Source organism: Branchiostoma floridae, chromosome 17, assembly GCF_000003815.2.
Source record: "Branchiostoma floridae strain S238N-H82 chromosome 17, Bfl_VNyyK, whole genome shotgun sequence".
Lineage (NCBI taxonomy): Eukaryota > Metazoa > Chordata > Leptocardii > Amphioxiformes > Branchiostomatidae > Branchiostoma > Branchiostoma floridae.
In genome coordinates, this window is record NC_049995.1 from 16,769,441 (window position 1) to 16,787,833 (window position 18,393).

Below are 18,393 nucleotides of genomic sequence, written 5' to 3' on the forward strand. Positions count from 1 at the left end.
CAAACACTAGAACAGGATCTCAAAGTACTCCTTGGACAGCTTGGCTCGCAGGTAGTCGATAAAGGAGTGGATCTGACACAGTCCAAACACACCAAGGGCCTGGGAAACATGGTTCAAACAGTTATATCATAGTCTAAATACTAGAACAGGATCTGTAAGTACTCGTTGGACAGTTTGGCTCGCAGGTAGTCGATAAAGGAGTGGATCTGACACAGTCCAAACACACCAAGGGCCTGGAGAAACATGGTTCAAACAGTTATATCATAGTCAAACACACCCAGGGCCTGGAGAAACATGGTTCAAACAGTTATATCATAGTCAAATACTAGAACAGGATCTGTAAGTACTCGTTGGAGAGCTTGGCTCGCAGGTAGTCGATAAAGGAGTGGATCTGACACAGTCCAAACACACCACAGGGCCTGGAGAAACATGGTTCAAACAGTTATATCATAGTCAAATACTAGAACAGGATCTGTAAGTCTCCTTGGACAGCTTGGCTCGCAGGTAGTCGATAAAGGAGTGGATCTGACACAGTCCAAACACACCAAGGGCCTGGGAAACATGGTTCAAACAGTTATATCATAGTCTAAATACTAGAACAGGATCTGTAAGTACTCGTTGGACAGCTTGGCACGCAGGTAGTCGATAAAGGAGTGGATCTGACACAGTCCAAACACACCAAGGGCCTGGGAAACATGGTTCAAACAGTTATATCATAGTCTAAATACTAGAACAGGATCTGTAAGTACTCGTTGGACAGTTTGGCTCGCAGGTAGTCGATAAAGGAGTGGATCTGACACAGTCCAAACACACCAAGGGCCTGGGAAACATGGTTCAAACAGTTATATCATAGTCTAAATACTAGAACAGGATCTGTAAGTACTCGTTGGACAGCTTGGCTCGCAGGTAGTCAATAAAGGAGTGGATCTGACACAGTCCAAACACACCAAGGGCTTGGAGAAACATGGTTCAAACAGTTATATCATAGTCAAACACACCAAGGGCCTGGAGAAACATGGTTCAAACAGTTATATCATTATAGTAACACTAGAACAGGATCTCAAAGTACTCCTTAGACAGCTTGGCTCGCAGGTAGTCAATAAAGGAGTGGATCTGACACAGTCCAAACACACCCAGGGCCTAAAGGAACATGGTTGGAGCTTAGTCAATTCATATTTTCAAGCACTTGTTACTTGAAGCCAAGAATACTTCTATCGGGCTGGTAAGTGACTGTATAAAAGTTTTTTGTTTATAATAACATACATACAAGAGCCAATATTTTGGTGACCGTCTGCCGCCTTCTTCAAAGCAATACTAAATGTTGCTGCTGTGTTACAAACCTGCATGTAATCATCGACAAGATTTACATGTCAACTGAAATAGAATGCCTAATTACTAATTGTATCATATCAATGTACATGGTTCACTATCAGGGCTCGAAATATTTTTTTCTGCAAACCCGCACTGGTGCAGGTAACATTGAAAATTACCTGCACCAGACAAATTTTACCTGCACCACTCTGAATTTAGGATCATACTAAAACTGAAGTATGGATCATACTAAAACTGTTCGGGAACCATTGCTATTTTTCTTTTATACTTTATAGGTGGGAACAGTCAATGGAGCTAATAACAATCTATAAACACCTACATCATAGGACATTTATGTATAAAACCCAGTACATGGACCAGTGCAGGTTAGGTGCAGGTAGACACCAGAAATACCTGCACAACTCCAATTTTACCTGCACTAACCTGCATATGCAGGTGGTATTTCGAGCCCTGACTATGTCTTCTGTATAATGCATCATTGTACAGAGTACTTACAGCCATGTGCTCGGAGGACTGGACTGGCTGGAACCCTACAAAGGAGATCTGCATGGACAGCAGGGTGCCCAAACTGTACACCTGGGGAGAGAAACATAAAACATTTACATCTCATACTAAAAATATGTAAAAATCACAGTCTAATAGGCACAAATCTTATTATGAAAAATCTTTATGAACAAAGATTTCTTGTGATTTTGTAAAGAGCTCCCTTGGAAATCAGTTACTTCAACCGAAGGGACTACCCTTTAATTCCATTCATAACTAAAAAGTCAACATCTTTGTAAAAATGTTTTTCCTCTAACCTTGTGTCAAGCTACTTGCATACAATACCATTTACTAAGTTGTGTGTGTGAGCGAGTGAAAAAAGAATTGGGGCCAGCCATGACATGATAGCCAGCCCAGGTAGACAGCTCAGCCTTTCCCATGAACCCTTTCTGCCAGGAGGAAGAAAGAAAAAGAACACACCAGCAAAAACAATATGTTTTCTCCTTCCAGAAATCATAATAAATACATACCGCTGAGTAGGCGACGTAGATGCGGTGAGAGAAGCGCCCAGTCGCCATCAGAGCGAGCACGTGCAGGGGGATCAGGTTGATCAGGAACACGTAACCTCCCCATGACGACACCTGATAAACACAACAACAATTGTTTACTAACAACAATCACATACACATGCAACATTTACATTTGTATCATACTTCACGTTTGAAAGTCAGGGATTTGGTTGCTTCCAATCAAATAGAAATAGTGGCAATATACTAAAAATGCTTGCTTTGTAAAATTTAGCTGCTAATTGAAATAGAAGAAATAGAAGTTAGACATATACTAACCTTTCAGTGAATTTACAATATTCAAATGATCATGATCAAATAAGCTAAACCAATCAAGTAGCTTGATACAGCCAGACGATTGATAAGCAGCAACTCCTGACCAATCAAATGACTTGATAGTTAGGAAATCAACAAGCGTCAATTATTGACCAATAAAATAACTTTACACAGTCAGATGATCAACAAGCAGCAACTTCTGACAGTTAAGTGGCTTGATGCAGTCAGGTGATCACTAATTCACAGCTATTGACCAATCAGAAGTGTGTATAGCAAGGATCAAACTGCGCAGGATCCAGGAGAAACGGTAGTCTCTCTACCCGAACGTTGCGTCCCTTGCAGCTTGATTTGGCATAGATATGCTAGCGCAGAATCAGAGGGGTGATCTCAAGTGCACATCTCAGTCTATGCCTATGTAAGCCTGGATAGCTTTATCATACCAAATACAGGAAGTTTGGAAGGGTAGGTAGGTACGTAGTGATTGTCTTTTTTTCCTTCAATCTTATGCAGACTTTGGCGATAATTGTAATATCAACTCATTTATCCTTCATTAGATAGGACAAAGACTAGCTTCTGCAGTTTTTACTAGGGTAGGTGGGGAAACAGGAAACACAACATTTTTTCCTTGGCCTAATAGGGAGGAAGGCCTTAGGACTACACTAAAAAATGATGGAAATCAAAATTTCTGTTTTTCAGTTGGATTCCAGAGGGATGCTAATTACCTGGCAATTGAAGTTTTCTTTAAATCACCATGTAGAAATATGCCAGGGCACACATGACTCCCCTAATATATCAGTGGTACACTCTGATGTATGCTCAAAAAGACTTGTCTTGGACTGTACCATTGATAAAAAAGGAAAGTTTTCTTTTAAATCTCACCATGTAGAAATATGCCAGGGCACACATGGCCCCTAATATACAAGTGGTACACTCTGCTGTAGGGTTAAAAGCTTATGTCTTGGCATGTACCATTGATAAAATAGGAAAGTTTTTTTTTTAAACTCACCATGTAGAAGTATGCCAGGGCAGCAGGTAGGTCAGCAGTATACATGGCTTCCCTACTATACAAGTGGTACACTCCAAGATAAGCTTACAAGGATATGTTTTAGACTATACCACTGAGAGAAAAGGGATGTTGAACTCACCATGTAGAAGTATGCCAGAGCACACATGGCCCCCCAGAAGAGGGAGCCGGTTTTGACCGCCTTGATCCACAGCAGGTAGGTCAGCAGCATGCAGAAGATGGCGATTCCCTCGTTATCGTACGAGCCCGCCACGGAACGCGAGATGTAGCCGGGAACCGCCGCGATCATGGCAGCTGCCACCAGGCCTGAGCTCACATCCTTATAGGGAACACAAACATACAACATCAGGAACACAGAGGTGGCAGACTTGACCCCCTTACCCATGTTGCTTGTGATTCCTTTAAGTACCACAAAAGCAGCACTGAGGATATATTGATGAATGTAAAAGTCAATGTTGCATTAATGATTGTGTACAGGAATATTGAGAATTGCAAACAAACACACACAGGCAGGCATATACACACACACACACACACACACATACAGTCAGACATACTGGAATGCACACACCCAGACACACACATACAGACATGCCCAAAGGTTACACAGAATTAATACTAGTATCAGATAATCTGTGTCTAACTCAGACAATAAACATGAAATCCTAAACGGAAAAATTGTTACCATGCAAGACGGAAAGGGCAACCTAGTTTGATAAAATGCATATCTTATACAAGACTGAAACACTGTCTTCATAAATATGTAAAGAAATATCAACATTTGCACTTTTTAGTTTTACAATCCTATGTAGCATGGTGGACAATGAACAGAAAGAGAGGAGCCCTATCTGCACCTTGTCCACCTTGTTAGTACTTTATATAGCAAGGAGTAGAATGTAGCAGGTCACAAGTCAAGACCTGTACCTCGCGTCGCCTTGCTAAAAAGCAAACAACAGAAAAACATTGAAAAGAATGAAACACAATCTAACAAAAAGTTGAAAACTAGAAGGAGGACTCATAAGCAGCCTAGATGCCAGGCTGTTTCCAAGCAAACTCCTGGCTCTAGGGCCAACATGCTACCACTGAAATTCTGCAGCCCCCCAAGTTATACCGATACACAGGGGCTCCAATACCTTTAGCTACAAAACCTAGAATATGCTCTGGGATTGGAAGCCTGTGCCTCTAGCTACAATATGCTGTGGGGTTCCAACCCTGTACCTTTAGCTAGAACATTCTCTGGGATTCAAACCCTGTACCTTTAGCTTGAATATGCTATGGGATTTGAACCCTGTACCTTTAGCAGCTAGAATATGCTCAGAGTGGGCTTGGAACTCTGTACCTTTAGCTAGAATAGGCCCTGGGATTCAAAATACCATAAGCTAGAATATGCTCTAGGTTTTGACCCCTGTACCTTTAGCTATACCATGCTCTGGGATTAGAACCCCGTACCTTGAGCTCCTTGGTGAGATGGTAGGTGACCAGTGTGGTGAGTGAACTGAACAGCGGTGCCAGGAACACGCAGACATTCCTGATGTCGATGGTGATGTTGAAGAAGTGCAGGACGTGGTACAGGGTGGCGGAGGTCACCATCAACCCTGGAGATGGGCAGGAGAAAATGTCAGTTTCTGCACTGAGGTTCAGCTCCAAGCACATGCAGAGTCTTCCACAGAGGATGGAACAACGGAGGTCCTGCACTATACTCCTAGCCCAGCTCCACTATACTACTTTTGACATTTAGTGTGTTTCTTCCCTATTTTCTTGGTTAGTTTTGCTAAAATTAATAAAGATTCAGACTTTTGTGCCATTGAAGTGGCATCACTTTTCCAGTGGGCATTGTCTGCAAAAACTTGTGAATGGCTATGATGAAAACAACAGTTGTTTTGCCACTTCACAACAAAGGAATCACTATAATATATTATACTTGTAGTATTTGACACCTTCTGTCATGCAAAATGAACCCATTTTCATGAAAGCGCAGCTTGTTGGTTCAGGTTGATTTTTGCCAGCCCCTCCACTATACTAAAAAATTCTGGGGAGAACCCTGACATGTAAGGGTTGAGATACATTTTTTGAGAGCTCTGACAGTTTTTCACTCAACTACTGCCAGCCTTATGCAAGACACAGGGAAAGGCAAGACAACTCTTTAAAAAAGAAATATCCTCCTGTTTCCTCTGTCTATAGTTGATGGGGTAAGGTACTTTCAAAGACACCTGGCAGCCATAAATGTAACAAATCCTTGGAGTTGGGTTGGTAAAGATACTGCAGAAAGTTGAACTTTTGTTAGTACAGTACACAAAAGATAAATTGTATTATGCACAACCTTGCAACAAAGGATCAACTTTTTTGGAAGAAACACTTAGTATGTAACACTAGAACAAATTTTGTTCAACACAACTTCCTGGTAGATTAGGTCAACAGCAGCTTGTATAGCATATGCACGGGGTAGGATGGGGTGGGGGGTTGTTGAACTGTCCGTATCCTTACCAGGGTAAATGGTTCCACCAATGATACGTCCGAGCGGGTACCACGCCCGGTCATCAAACCAGTTGTGGAAGCTGTAGAAACCCTCCTCCGTTAGAAACCACGTGGTTCGATAGTTGAAGTACCTACAAGAGGCAAAAACAGAGTCACCAATTTGACACCAAATGATAATGAAAAATTGATGGTTACACCCTAAATATGCCTAAATACTTCTGCAAATCTTGGAAGCAAAGTATTGCATTGGGCTTCTGTCTTGTGTGTGTGTTTGTGTGTGTGTGTGTGTGTGTGTGTGTGCGTGTGTGTCTGTATGTGTGTACTACAGTTTTGTAAGTTCTACCAGAGGGAGCTGTATTATTTCATATGTTTTAATATTGGGATGGAGTCTGCCAGATCTTATGGCCTTGAAATGGCATTGTGAATATACATGTACTAAGTATAAGATTTCACAAAGATACTCACGGATCGAACTCGTGAATAACACTCTCGAACCTCAGCACAGAGAACAGACGAGTGGAGAAGGCTGAAATGAAACCAGTGAAACGTTAGATAACAACAAACAAGTTAATGTTTGAATATCTAAAAATTCTAAAATTAGATTTACAAAAACTAAGTAAATGTCAGTTGAAACCATTCCCACACCTTGTGGTGTATAGGCAAGTGGTCCTGGTTGTACGGTACCCTATTTCATAAGTGCTGACCAGAAAAAGCACCATTTTATATTTAACTTTAACTTTGAAGTCTTTCTTATCACCTGCTTGGGACTTGAACCCCAAACCTTCCAAAAGCAAGATGCTTGACTTTACACTTAAGCTAAAACTTTCGAGAACATTGCATGGGTCAATGAGATTAACTTTATTTTTATGCCATGAACACAAACTTACAGAGCACGGCAGCGATGGACAGGACAAACAGCTTCAGCAGAGTGTCCTGCTTGTCATACGACATCTTCAGCGGCCACGGAAGCTTCCCTCGCACCGCGGTAGACATCTTGATGGTCCTGCTTTTGGGCGGGGGGTCCTGCTGAAAATTAATGCAGAGGAAAATCAGGCATCTGTATAACCTGGTAGTGGTATACAGCCATATTATAGCTCCCGAGTCTCTTTTGTTCTCTCCGTAAATAAGGAAAGGACAGAAGAGACTCGGGAGCTATAATACGGCTGGATACCAGGTTAGTATTCTAACACTTCACAGTGGTTTAATTTCACAATTAGGAGAAAATGGAGTGTTCAACTATGTGCTACTACGCACTATGTGCTACTACAATAATCCTACGCACTAGTACTACAGACAAGACCCTGTGTTGTTCATTATGCTAAGGGCAGTGTTCGCAGAGGTTTTGAGTTTGTGATGGGATTACAGTTACATCCTGTACAGTAATGGAATCGCCAGTGCCTTTATTTTATGGACAGACAGTCTGAAAACACTACTAATACTACAAGTGACTTAGTAAGGGTGCTATAGGTGGGCAGTCACCTTCAACATATTATAATTTATATGTTTCTTTCTGTCTTTATGATCTATTTATTTGTGTTGTCCTAAGATACTGTAAAATTATGTACATATAGCACGTAGACAATGATGATAGGAAGGCAACAGACAGAATATAAAGTTTTGTGGTGGTTTTTAGGAGTTCACTGTGAAATTTGGGTCACTGCAAAATTTTTTGCACATATAACAATTCAGCAAGTTATTTACTAAAAAAAAATTAGACTAACACAGAAAACTCTGATCACGAGGTGCTACGTGTGACTCAAGCAAGAGTAAGACGTAACATTAGGTGCAGTTGGTGCCATTTAGCTTTAAATATTCTACCCTCTTTCACCTTTTCTATATCGTTGTTATACACGGCACAGCTACACGTTTAAAAAGTAGGCTAACCCTTATTATTTAAGGGCCTTACGAAATAACGTTGCATGTCGAAGCCTTTTACCCACAGGCGTTGTTTTATTTATTAGAAAACACCTGCAGAAAATTATAGCATAAGTCAACGGGCGTCAAGAAGATAGTACTTAAAGAGAACTGCTGAAAATACCGTTTTACGAAGCGGTCAGCTGAAGTGAACCGCTGTGCAAGCTTGCCACGTCCGCAACATGTCGCCCCCCTCCCCCTTTCAACAAAATCATTTACAACTTTCTAAAACGCGTATCAACTTACTCAAAATTCCGCCAACTTATAGTTAATTGCACTATGAACGCATATGTGGGGTACATTTTTCTATAAGAAGCAAAGTTTTGGAGAAAGTAGCGAGTTTACAAAGAACGTAAGTGGCTACCTTGTGGCAAAGATGGGGGTTATCCGGGAAGAGGTCGGAGAAGGGAGATGCAGCTCTGTGATTGGTCAACGAAATTTAATTAGCTTCCGAATGTGTACGGACTTTTCCGAAGGCCTAGATCCGGCTTACGAGATAGGACGAGAACTTCCGAGGTTTCTGACACGTAAAATTTGTTTATTTTTGCAGACAGAAAGTTAAAAGTGAGCTTTGCATGGCTTCAAAAACAGTTGCAAATAAAATACGACATTCAAAGCTTGTAGCTCAGGGCTAAAAACTGTATTTTGGAACCAGCCAACGTGGCCTGATTAGCATATTTCAAGTTCAGCTAGGCATGAGGTCATCGTTTGTAAGACGCGCGCTGATTGGTCAGAATTGCCGGGATAACCTGTTCGCCGAATGAAAATGGCTGCCGACTGATGAAGGGAAGAAAACCTGCTCTTATTTTCTCCGATTTTCACATCAAAACAACATTTAGGCATCGATTTAAAAAGGTAGGTAAACTAAGAACTGTATCAGCTTTCTATAGAGGTCTAGAATAGCAGATTTTATGGTATTTCAGAAGATTTAGCCAGTCGAAAACCTGTGTTAGCCGCCAGCTAGAGAGAAAGTGTTTTTATATTCATTTGCTCCTTGGCTCAATATATACAGTTCACAGCTGGTGGTATTTGGTGAGATCAGTTATTTCTTACTCCATAAGCTTGTAATCCTAAGCCTTTCTTTTGTTTTCGGCTTTGACTGTTGTGATTTCGTTTGATTAAGCCGGCATTTTTGCCGTTGGTCTTTTTTTTTTTCCTTGCCCCACTGCACGGCTGAAATGTTGGACATAAAACCCGTGTAATGAATTTGTTTGAGATTGGATTTTTGAAGAATTTTGTTAACTGGCAACCAGGTCAGCTTATGTGCCGTATTATTTGAGATATTTTTCTCCTTTTGATTAATCGTATTCATAAGAAAGAAATGATTTGTAGTTTAATTCCCCTGTGTTATGGTCAAGGGGGAGTGGTCATCACCCATCTGTCATTTTTTTTTATTACAACAATGAATTAGATAAACCAAATAACGACTAATACTCTACTGACAGCAAGTTGGAAAGATGCGTTTTACAGTCCCATTTTATAAGAAAAAATGTATCGCAAACTGTCATAGCAATATCTTTGACGTTGACCACAAGAAACCAGTTTAACCACTAATTGAGTTGATACCCTATAGCATTATATTAGATATTATTGTCAAAGAATTATCCTTAGTTAGAAATATGAAAATCTTCACACAAAAAGCATTATATTCTTCGACATCATTTTTATATGTATCTATAACACCTTATATCTACCATATGGTACCAATTAGCTGTATAAAATGTGGATAGTCTCTATAGTCTATTGCTTACACATGCGTAGCCTGTCTTATTACTCGTAACCTCACGAATCATTAGCTGTAGAAAAGTTAACAACAGATGCAGTGTTTGTTAAGATGAATTTAATTTTTTCAGCAATGCAAGAGATATTCTAACAAGTGATTATAGATAGCCACGTATGATGAATGAATCTTGACTAATTTGATATTCTGCTCCATCTACTGTCCTTATGGACCATGATGACGGCTTCATTCAGTGCCCTCGAGTATTCTGACATTTTTACGAAGAATGGCAGTCTCCACAGTGGTATTCCAATCTGTGACATTTAGGACTTGAATCCAATTGTGAAACAACATGCTGCCATGTAGATTATCAGTAATTTTGACAGTATGTTGTAATGGTGAGTAACAGGTGGTTGTATAGCAGTATGTCGAGTATTTTGAGATTTTTACAAAGAACGGCACTCTCCATAGTGGTATTCCAGTCTGTGGCATTTTGGACTGGAATCAAGTATGAAACAAAATGCTGCCATGTAGAATATCAGATATCTTTGAGTGTTGTACTGGTGGGTGATGTACTCTAACAGGTGGTTGTACAGTACTTAGTACACGACAGTTGCCTGGTTTGTGTGCAAACACCATAGGATTTGTGCCTTTTTGTAATTCATGATTGTGTTTTTTATAAGATTCTGATGTTTTCAGAAAGTGCTTTCTGCGTTTTTCATAAAATTCATACGATTTTGACAAAATTTGTGCAATGACAAAGGCACCCCTAGTGTTATAATTTGCTAGTTTAAGTTTTGCGTAGTGGGTCTGAAAATCAAACAGTTACAACATACTTATTTAAACTTACTTATCCTCTTCGTCCCTGGTGAGACAACTTGATACATCCTTACAAATCTACTTAAGTACTGGTCGTGCTTCAAGTTCAAAGTTTGCTTTTGTTTGTAGAAATTGGCATAGCCAGGGCAGAGAGGAAGATTTGTACAATTTTGTTTTGGAGAAGTGTGTTACTGTTACTGTTACTGTTACTCTAAAAATGACTAATTCTTGCCCTGGATGCCCCTCCTTGTCTCAAGCACGTTACATAATTAAAGCTGTGCCAAAAAGCAGTTACTCATTGACAAGCAACTGGATATGATTTTGGTAACAATTACACCTTCTTTAATACTCTTGACTATTTCTAAAATCATATCCAGTTGCTTGAGTAACTGCTTTTTCGCGTATCTTATTACCTGGATGTCTAATCCTTCATCGACATTACATAAGTAGTGTTTGCTGAAGCAGGTGGTCGCCTGTCACAACCAGGATGTTTGTTTTCCGTCTTACGTTTGCAGCAGGCTTTAGACTTTGATTTCTGCAGGTTCGGAAGGATTGGACATGTCTTAGGACCTGTGAAGAACCTTTAAAGGGTTTAATTAGAATGTTCTATGGAGGTCATTGTGGTTTGTTTGAGTCTGTCTGTCTTCTGTTTCATATTAATTTCTACTTTCTACTTGTCAAATTATTCACTTGTCTTGGCACTTTAAAAAAATATAAATCAATCAACAATCCAAAGCTTCTTAGCCGAAAGAAATGGCTAAAGTATGAGTATGAACAAAGAATCATAAAGCTAGAAAAAAAGACTTTGTGAATTGTAAAAGTAGTTGTTTGTACGTAAGGCCCACTCCAAGCTGATTTGTTGTATCTCGAAGTTGAAAAAAACTCTGTCAGTGAGCTGAAAAATCAACCTTTATTTGAGTCCGTCAGGGTAGGTCTATACTAGACCCTGACTATACCTTACAGATTGTTTAGAAAAGAACTGAAAGGCCCGGCTATTTAGACTCAGAATAACTACTTACATGTAGATGAAAGTTTTCCTTGCAACCCAGACACCGTCATCTTGACCTGTGGTTAAACTTTACTTAAGAAATGTCTGAGACCCACCTTAGTGTGACCTTGTTTGTTCTTGCCAATACTATATAGCAATAGCTTTTTAAGTTGGTGGGAGTTGTCCTCTTCAGGTCAATGCTAGCACTAACAAGAGTTCGTAGACCTCAGGCCTGCATGAAATGTATTGGGTTTCTGTAGACCTATTGTGTATTTTTGCCTTTTTGTCTGTGGTACGTGGTTGGAAAAATGAGCTTTTTACTGTGTTGGTTGTGCACCATGCAAAAGTCTGACTCTGAAATTCCATTTTCTGAATTTGTAAGTTTGGACAGGGATGAACATTACTTATTTTGGATTTCTTAAGTATGTAACCAACCACAGTACTTTGAAGTTGTTGAGACGCTACCTTTTTTTGTCTCAGATGGCCCATGCACATGTAGTTACTCTGTCACATGATATACTAATATCTTCCTATTTCAATGTACTGACCTAATGCAGCTGCTAAGTCTCCTTGGTTTGTGTTCTTCCAATGATATTCATTAAAGATTTATTTCTGGGGTGTTATTCACTTGACATCGGAATGTTACTCGCATAATTTGACCAATGATACTTTTATCTGTAGTTCCATAGACATTAGACAACATGAATAGTGGTAGCCCCCATGCAGCAGCAACAGTTAGTCCCCAGGGTGGTATGATATTTTCATTCAATCCATCCAACCCAAACCTAAATCTCCTGTAGTATCTAAGCCAAATTTAACAGCATAATTTACTATGAAAAATGTCCTTGTCAATCCCATTTATAGATGGCAAGCTGCTGGCAATGGAAGCTTTGAAAAGTTCAGAAGCTGTTGTAGTCAAAGCGAGCACCCAGCAAACATCCCCACAAACCAATGAGCAGTTGCTTAGAAGGGGAATTTCATCATATATTTGCCGCGACAAAATGCAACAAACGATACTGAATTTAAAACAGAACAAAGCTAAGCCTCCACCACTTAACCCTGCCTGTACCATAGATTAAGCAGGCCCAAAAACCAAGCGAATATGACTAGCCCAAAACAACAAATTACCTGTATACAGTATGGAAATGGCATTACCAAAGAAACAAAAAGAAACACAGGACAAATCATACACATACCTTTCTCTTATGCCCACACTCTATACAGTTCTCCTCCACATTAGAAAATTGCATCTTCTTCTGTTTAAGTTCAAGTTCAACCATGATTGCCAACAGGGTAAAGGAACTTGTACCGGAACTTAAAACTCAGTACTATACAGCTCTAGAAACACCACAAAGAGTAATAAGCAAACTCCAATTATACCTGACCAACAGATATATAATCTGGCACACTCCCGTCATCTGGCAAACTGTCAGTGCCACTAAGTAACCTGATACATTGAAGGTGGCCCAGGCCAGATGATGGTTCTACACCCAACCATAATCTGTTTTTAAAACCAAGCAGATATTGGGAGGATGCCCCAACCACACTAAAACAGGGTCAACCTATACAGTATCAAGTTCAAGCACTAGGAGGCCCAAAATCAAACCTGACCACCAGGACACCACAAACAACTCACGTACCAAATGGCAACACAATGGCACCTTGCGTTCCGGAGATACAGCGCACGCCCCGTGCCCGCACAAAAGGTAACCTAAAATGTCAAGTTCAAGCACCAAGGGCGCCAAAATCAAAATTGAGCATTATTCAGCCACCGCCGACACATGTGCCAAATATCATCGCGCCAGCACCAGCCGTTCAGAAGATATAACTCCGGAAACACCCCTCCCGGACACAAAATTCGACCTGCCGGGTCAAGTTCAAACGCGACAAGGCCCAAAGTCAATCCTAGGCAACAGGCAACAACCCCCCACCCATGCACCAAAAATCGTCGCAATCGCGCGTATCGTTCCGGACACACAGCGCCAAAAGTGCCCCAAAAACACCAAAAATGCCACCTTCAATGTCAAGGTCAAGCGCCAGGAGGCCCAAAATCGCACCTGAGTGTCAGGCTACCACCCCCAACCCACGTACCAAAAATCGTCGTGCTCGCACCATCCGTTCACGAGATACAGCGCCCTACATCCCCGGCTACCGAAAAGTTTCCACCAGCATCAAAACCATACCTGCATACATGCAGGTAACAAGGGTGGCCCTGGTGGTATGTGATTTCAAGCTTCAGTTCACTTGTCCCAGAAGTAGGACGTATACATTAGGCTGAAAAGAGACCAGTGCTGGAAATACTTTTTTCAGCCTGGGCGACCTGAGTCTAAAGTCAGGTTGCGGCATCAACATTTCAGATTTCCCCACTTCTAAGTTATTACTCTTCCAATCAGCTACTTATTAATTGTCTTTTCTTCCAGTTTCATGTAACTACTAATATATGTTTTATCCTATAACAGGGCTCGAAATACCACATGCATATGCAAGTAAGTTTCTTTTGGTGCAAGTTACCTTTTGCTCAACTTGCACTGGTGCAAGTTAACTGAAAAGTGTATTTCAAGCCCTGTATAAACTTGAAGAAATAAATACTTATGCACGTACTACTACTGGTAGGTCCAACCTTCAATTCACTTGTCCCAGATGTAGGAGGTATACATTACACAGAAAAGAGGACTAGTGGTGTTTTGAGTGTTTCATTTTCCAGTGATTGAGGTCAAAGAATGCATATAGTGTGCAACTTGTTGATACTGTACCTTCTAAAAATGTCCTTTGTTTATTTCTTCCAATGTAGGCAAAACATTTAGTCAAATTAGCTCTCACTCTTGCTGAAAAGAGAAGGAAAAGAATCATTGCGTGTGTGACCAGTATTCTGGTAAAAATATGTATATTATTAGGTAATACAATCATGCTTAAACTTAAGTTAAACTTTAAAGAAGAAAAATTCTTTGCATCATCATGTTTCGATTCTATACAGTTTGCTGTTTTAAGTTGATATTTTTTGCCAAAGACAAAAGGGGACAAAAGCTGCAGCCTTAACTTTTGCTTAGCAAAGACTACTCCCCATTGACCCTGAACATGTTTACACGTGTAGTGCCTACGTCATGTTGTGTGTAATTTATTGTACACTAGACATGTCAAACACCTTGCCTGTTCCTGTATAAAGTTACCCTTACAGAAATCCTAGAAAGTAAATTGATCCCAACTAGTCATGTATATCCTGTACATACTACAGTTCAAGAGACCTGATCTCCATTATTTAATCCTTGTCGCAAATGTTTTATTAAGCGGAGAGCTCACAAAGTCATTGGTTGCCATAGCGATGTATGGACGTTAATGTTTAATGGTTTGTTTGTCCTTTTGGCGGAGTCGTAGAAACAGAGAGATCCTGTTGTAGGTGTACTTGTGTATCCTGGTTCGTAAATGGGGGAGCAAAAGTCAACAAGATAAGTCCTGAGGGGGTGTACATGTGATCATAGATTCATCATACATGGTGTGTGAGCTGGCAAGGACAAGTGGTGTAGTATAAGTACTGTAGTACTAAGGGACAGGTAGTTGATTAGCAATAGTTCAGTAATGTATAGTACGGTGTAGTTTTAACTTTAAATTAGGGGGGGTGTACATGTGATCATACAAGGTGTGTGAGCTGGCAAGGAGAAGTGGTGTAGTATATTAAGTACTGTAGTACTAAGGGACAGGTAGTTGATTAGCAATAGTTCAGTAATGTATAGTACGGTTGTAGTTTTAACTTTAAATTAGGGGTTGTGTACATGTGATCATACAAGGTGTGTGAGCTGGCAAGGAGAAGTGGTGTAGTATAAGACTTAGTACTGTAGTACTACCCCAATAAGGAACAGGTGGTTGATTTTTTAATAGCAATAGTTCAGTAATGTATAATACGGTACTCTCATGTCCCTAATAAACATACCTTCCGGAATAAACATACCCCCCGGACAAATCTTCAAAGTCTAATAAACATACCCCCCGGAATAAACATACCCCCCGGAAAATGACCAAATTGACATGTAGACTGTGTCCATGCTACTTCTGTTCAAGGGAAAGAAGATAATAAGCAGGTAGGTTATTTTCATTTACTTATACCTGATCACCAAATCAGTTAAATATAGCTGTATGAATAATGAATATTGAATAACTATAGATATCTTGTTCAAATTATAATATTTTCTTCATTTTCTAATGAAAGGTATACATACTCCTAACCGGGGGCCAACAGTGCTTTCAAATTCAACAAGTGAAAATTTACATGATACATGAATTTTCTACTCAGAAATTGAAGCAAGTAATCAATAAATATTTTTTGTACATTACTTAAAATTACTGGCATATCAATAAAATCATTATAAATATAGCTCCAAGTACTCAACCATATATGTTTTAGACATTACCACCAATTAAAACACACATCAACACTCCCAAAATGGACACAAACTGTTCACAAAGTTTTTGTGAGAGCTCGTCTGTGAAGTAGCCCAGCATTCAGGCCCAAATACTAAATATGTTACAGATTATATTTTGACACTAGAAAACCGCTAAAATTAGAATATTTTATGATTATATCTAAAATTCAACACTCTGAAAATATATATGACATTTTGAGCCCATCATTACACCGAAATAAAATCATTTTCACCCGTTTACGGCCTCATTTTAGTGATTCGAATCTGCCTCCCAACTGGGTGCTAGCTTTACTGTCAGTGCATGTTATTCCTGGCAGCCATGTTGGATCAGTTTCGGTCAACAACAACAAATTTTCTTCAAGTTTAAACCTGTTTTTACTGACGGATTTCTGCTGTTTTGGGAGAATTTGCGGCCCCAAAACTCACATTACAAGGGAAAGAAGGTTCTAATTGTTGTTTTTTATGTGAAGGAATTATTCGTCCGCCCCGTTGTCGCTGCCGATAGCGCATGGAACCACATGGTCGGAAATATACTGTACATGCTAAAATTATGTGATCAGTGTGTTCATTTACGATGTAAATAGAGACTGTAAAAGTTGTTTATATACAAAATTGTGCTTCAAAACGTCAGTGTGGCGGCTTATTTTCCCAATAATAACATTTACTTTGTACATTCATAGCGAAATCGACCGATATTTTACATAATCGCTAGGATGTTTGGGTCACAGTGGAGGGGAAATCCGAGCCGCTTCGGCCAAAAATAGTGTCAATTTTGAGCAAAAATACCGCGGACATATGGACAGAAAACCCCAAACTTTTTATTATGCGGTTGTCCCTGGTTAGCAAAGCCCCAATTTTCAAAAAAAATAATAAACGTACCGTCCCAAATAAGAACGTACCGGGTGGAATTTTCCTGGGAAAAAAATAAACGTCCCGGTACGTTTATTAGGGACATGAGAGTAACGTTGTAGTTTTAACTTTTTTTAAAATTGGCTGTGTTGTATTATCGTAGTTTATGTTTTAATTTTGGACCCTCGTGTTACAGTACAAAAAAAGATGGATACATGTACATTGTACACATATATGATTAAATACAATGGAAATTTAGTAAAACTGTAAGGGATGTCGCTGGCAATAGTTCAGTAACATTATATTTACTTTAGTACTTTATGGTTATAATACATTGTAGTTTTAAGAACAAATTCATGTTTTAATTCCAGACCCTTGTGTTAACAGTTTACCAAAGGTAGGTACACGTAGAAGTAATAGTAATACAATACGTACAGGATATATGTGTTGTTGTATATACATGCCTTTCAGATTATGCAGCTATGTTAAGCAACAGTTGTTCATAACTCAGCCATTCATATGTTTGTGGCTTTTTACGGCAACATTGGATACGTTTTTAAAATCATGCAAAATTTCTTGTTGAATTATAATATTCATTGGAAATCTAGATCATTGGAAGTCCAATCCAATAAAACATGTCAAAAAGGATTTTTCGCCACTGCAATATAGGGCCAACATAACTATTTCAATACATTATAAAGAACTCAGTTTGGACTCTTGAGATTTTTACTCTTCAAGACCCTTAACTTACAGTCAAGGGGCAGTAACTTCTGTAAGCATACCTGTGTGAAAATTTGCCCGTCCCGGACTAGTCCGGACCGGCATGAACCGTCAGTTCGAACCATGCAATAGTCCGGGGGTCGGACGGGTCGGTCGGACGGGACGGACGCTCGACAGTTCGCAGAACGGTTCGGACGGCCATAAAGGGTCCAGATTGGCCGCTTGGACTAGCCCGGACTACGTCCCGGACTGGTCCCGGACGGCATCGTTCGAACGCTTTCGGGCGGCGGCCTGGAGCGGGCCGTTCGAACGGTTCGAGCCGGTACGGCTCCGCCCGGGCCGGACGGCCGAACGGGCGGTTCCCATAGCAACAAAGCGATCCGAACCGTCTGGGGGCGTGCAGAGCACCGCGGGGCGCCGGTTCGGACGTCTGCGGACGTCTGCGAACGTCTGCGAACCACCAATTTACATGGCAACTGTACCTCCCAAACACCCGTGGAATGCGTAAAATCGTGCTGTTGTGAGGTGGAAATCGCTGCCCAAACAGTTCGGACGGTCTGAACCGCCCGAATGCCGTCACAAAATAGAAAGAATTTGAATGCAATTCATCCCTCTGCCGCCAGCGCTCCTATAGACAAAGTATTAATGACGGCTTGAAGTTACAGAATGACACCAGCCGCAAGACAATCAATGTAAATCACATGTGCCCTCACTTTGACGTTATGTGCGTGCGGAGTCCCAGGAAACCTTTGATTGCCCGCACAAACCATGTACAAAGCGTAAGTAATGGATTTCTGATGTCTTTCCGACTG

The 18,393-nt window shown here is 40.3% G+C and overlaps 2 protein-coding genes across 2 annotated transcripts in view; one reads left to right on the forward strand and one right to left on the reverse strand.

Annotated features, from left to right (window-relative positions):
* LOC118405159 (dolichyl-diphosphooligosaccharide--protein glycosyltransferase subunit STT3A-like) overlaps nt 1–8,519 on the reverse strand; it is a 17,578-nt gene extending 9,059 nt beyond the window's left edge. The window contains exons 1-8 of the mRNA XM_035804584.1: nt 8,435–8,519; nt 7,044–7,182; nt 6,622–6,682; nt 6,166–6,287; nt 5,131–5,276; nt 3,803–4,000; nt 2,346–2,456; nt 1,828–1,908 (exon numbers count right to left, since the gene is read on the reverse strand). Of these exons, the coding sequence (XP_035660477.1) occupies nt 1,828–1,908; nt 2,346–2,456; nt 3,803–4,000; nt 5,131–5,276; nt 6,166–6,287; nt 6,622–6,682; nt 7,044–7,149 (825 nt within the window). The 5' untranslated portion in view covers nt 7,150–7,182; nt 8,435–8,519. The remainder of the gene's footprint in view (nt 1–1,827; nt 1,909–2,345; nt 2,457–3,802; nt 4,001–5,130; nt 5,277–6,165; nt 6,288–6,621; nt 6,683–7,043; nt 7,183–8,434) is intronic.
* A 122-nt stretch (nt 8,520–8,641) lies between these two features.
* Nucleotides 8,642–18,393, forward strand: part of LOC118404398 (solute carrier family 12 member 8-like) — a 43,273-nt gene continuing 33,521 nt past the window's right edge. The window contains exon 1 of the mRNA XM_035803467.1: nt 8,642–8,925. The gene's annotated coding sequence lies outside the window, so the exon portion shown is untranslated. The remainder of the gene's footprint in view (nt 8,926–18,393) is intronic.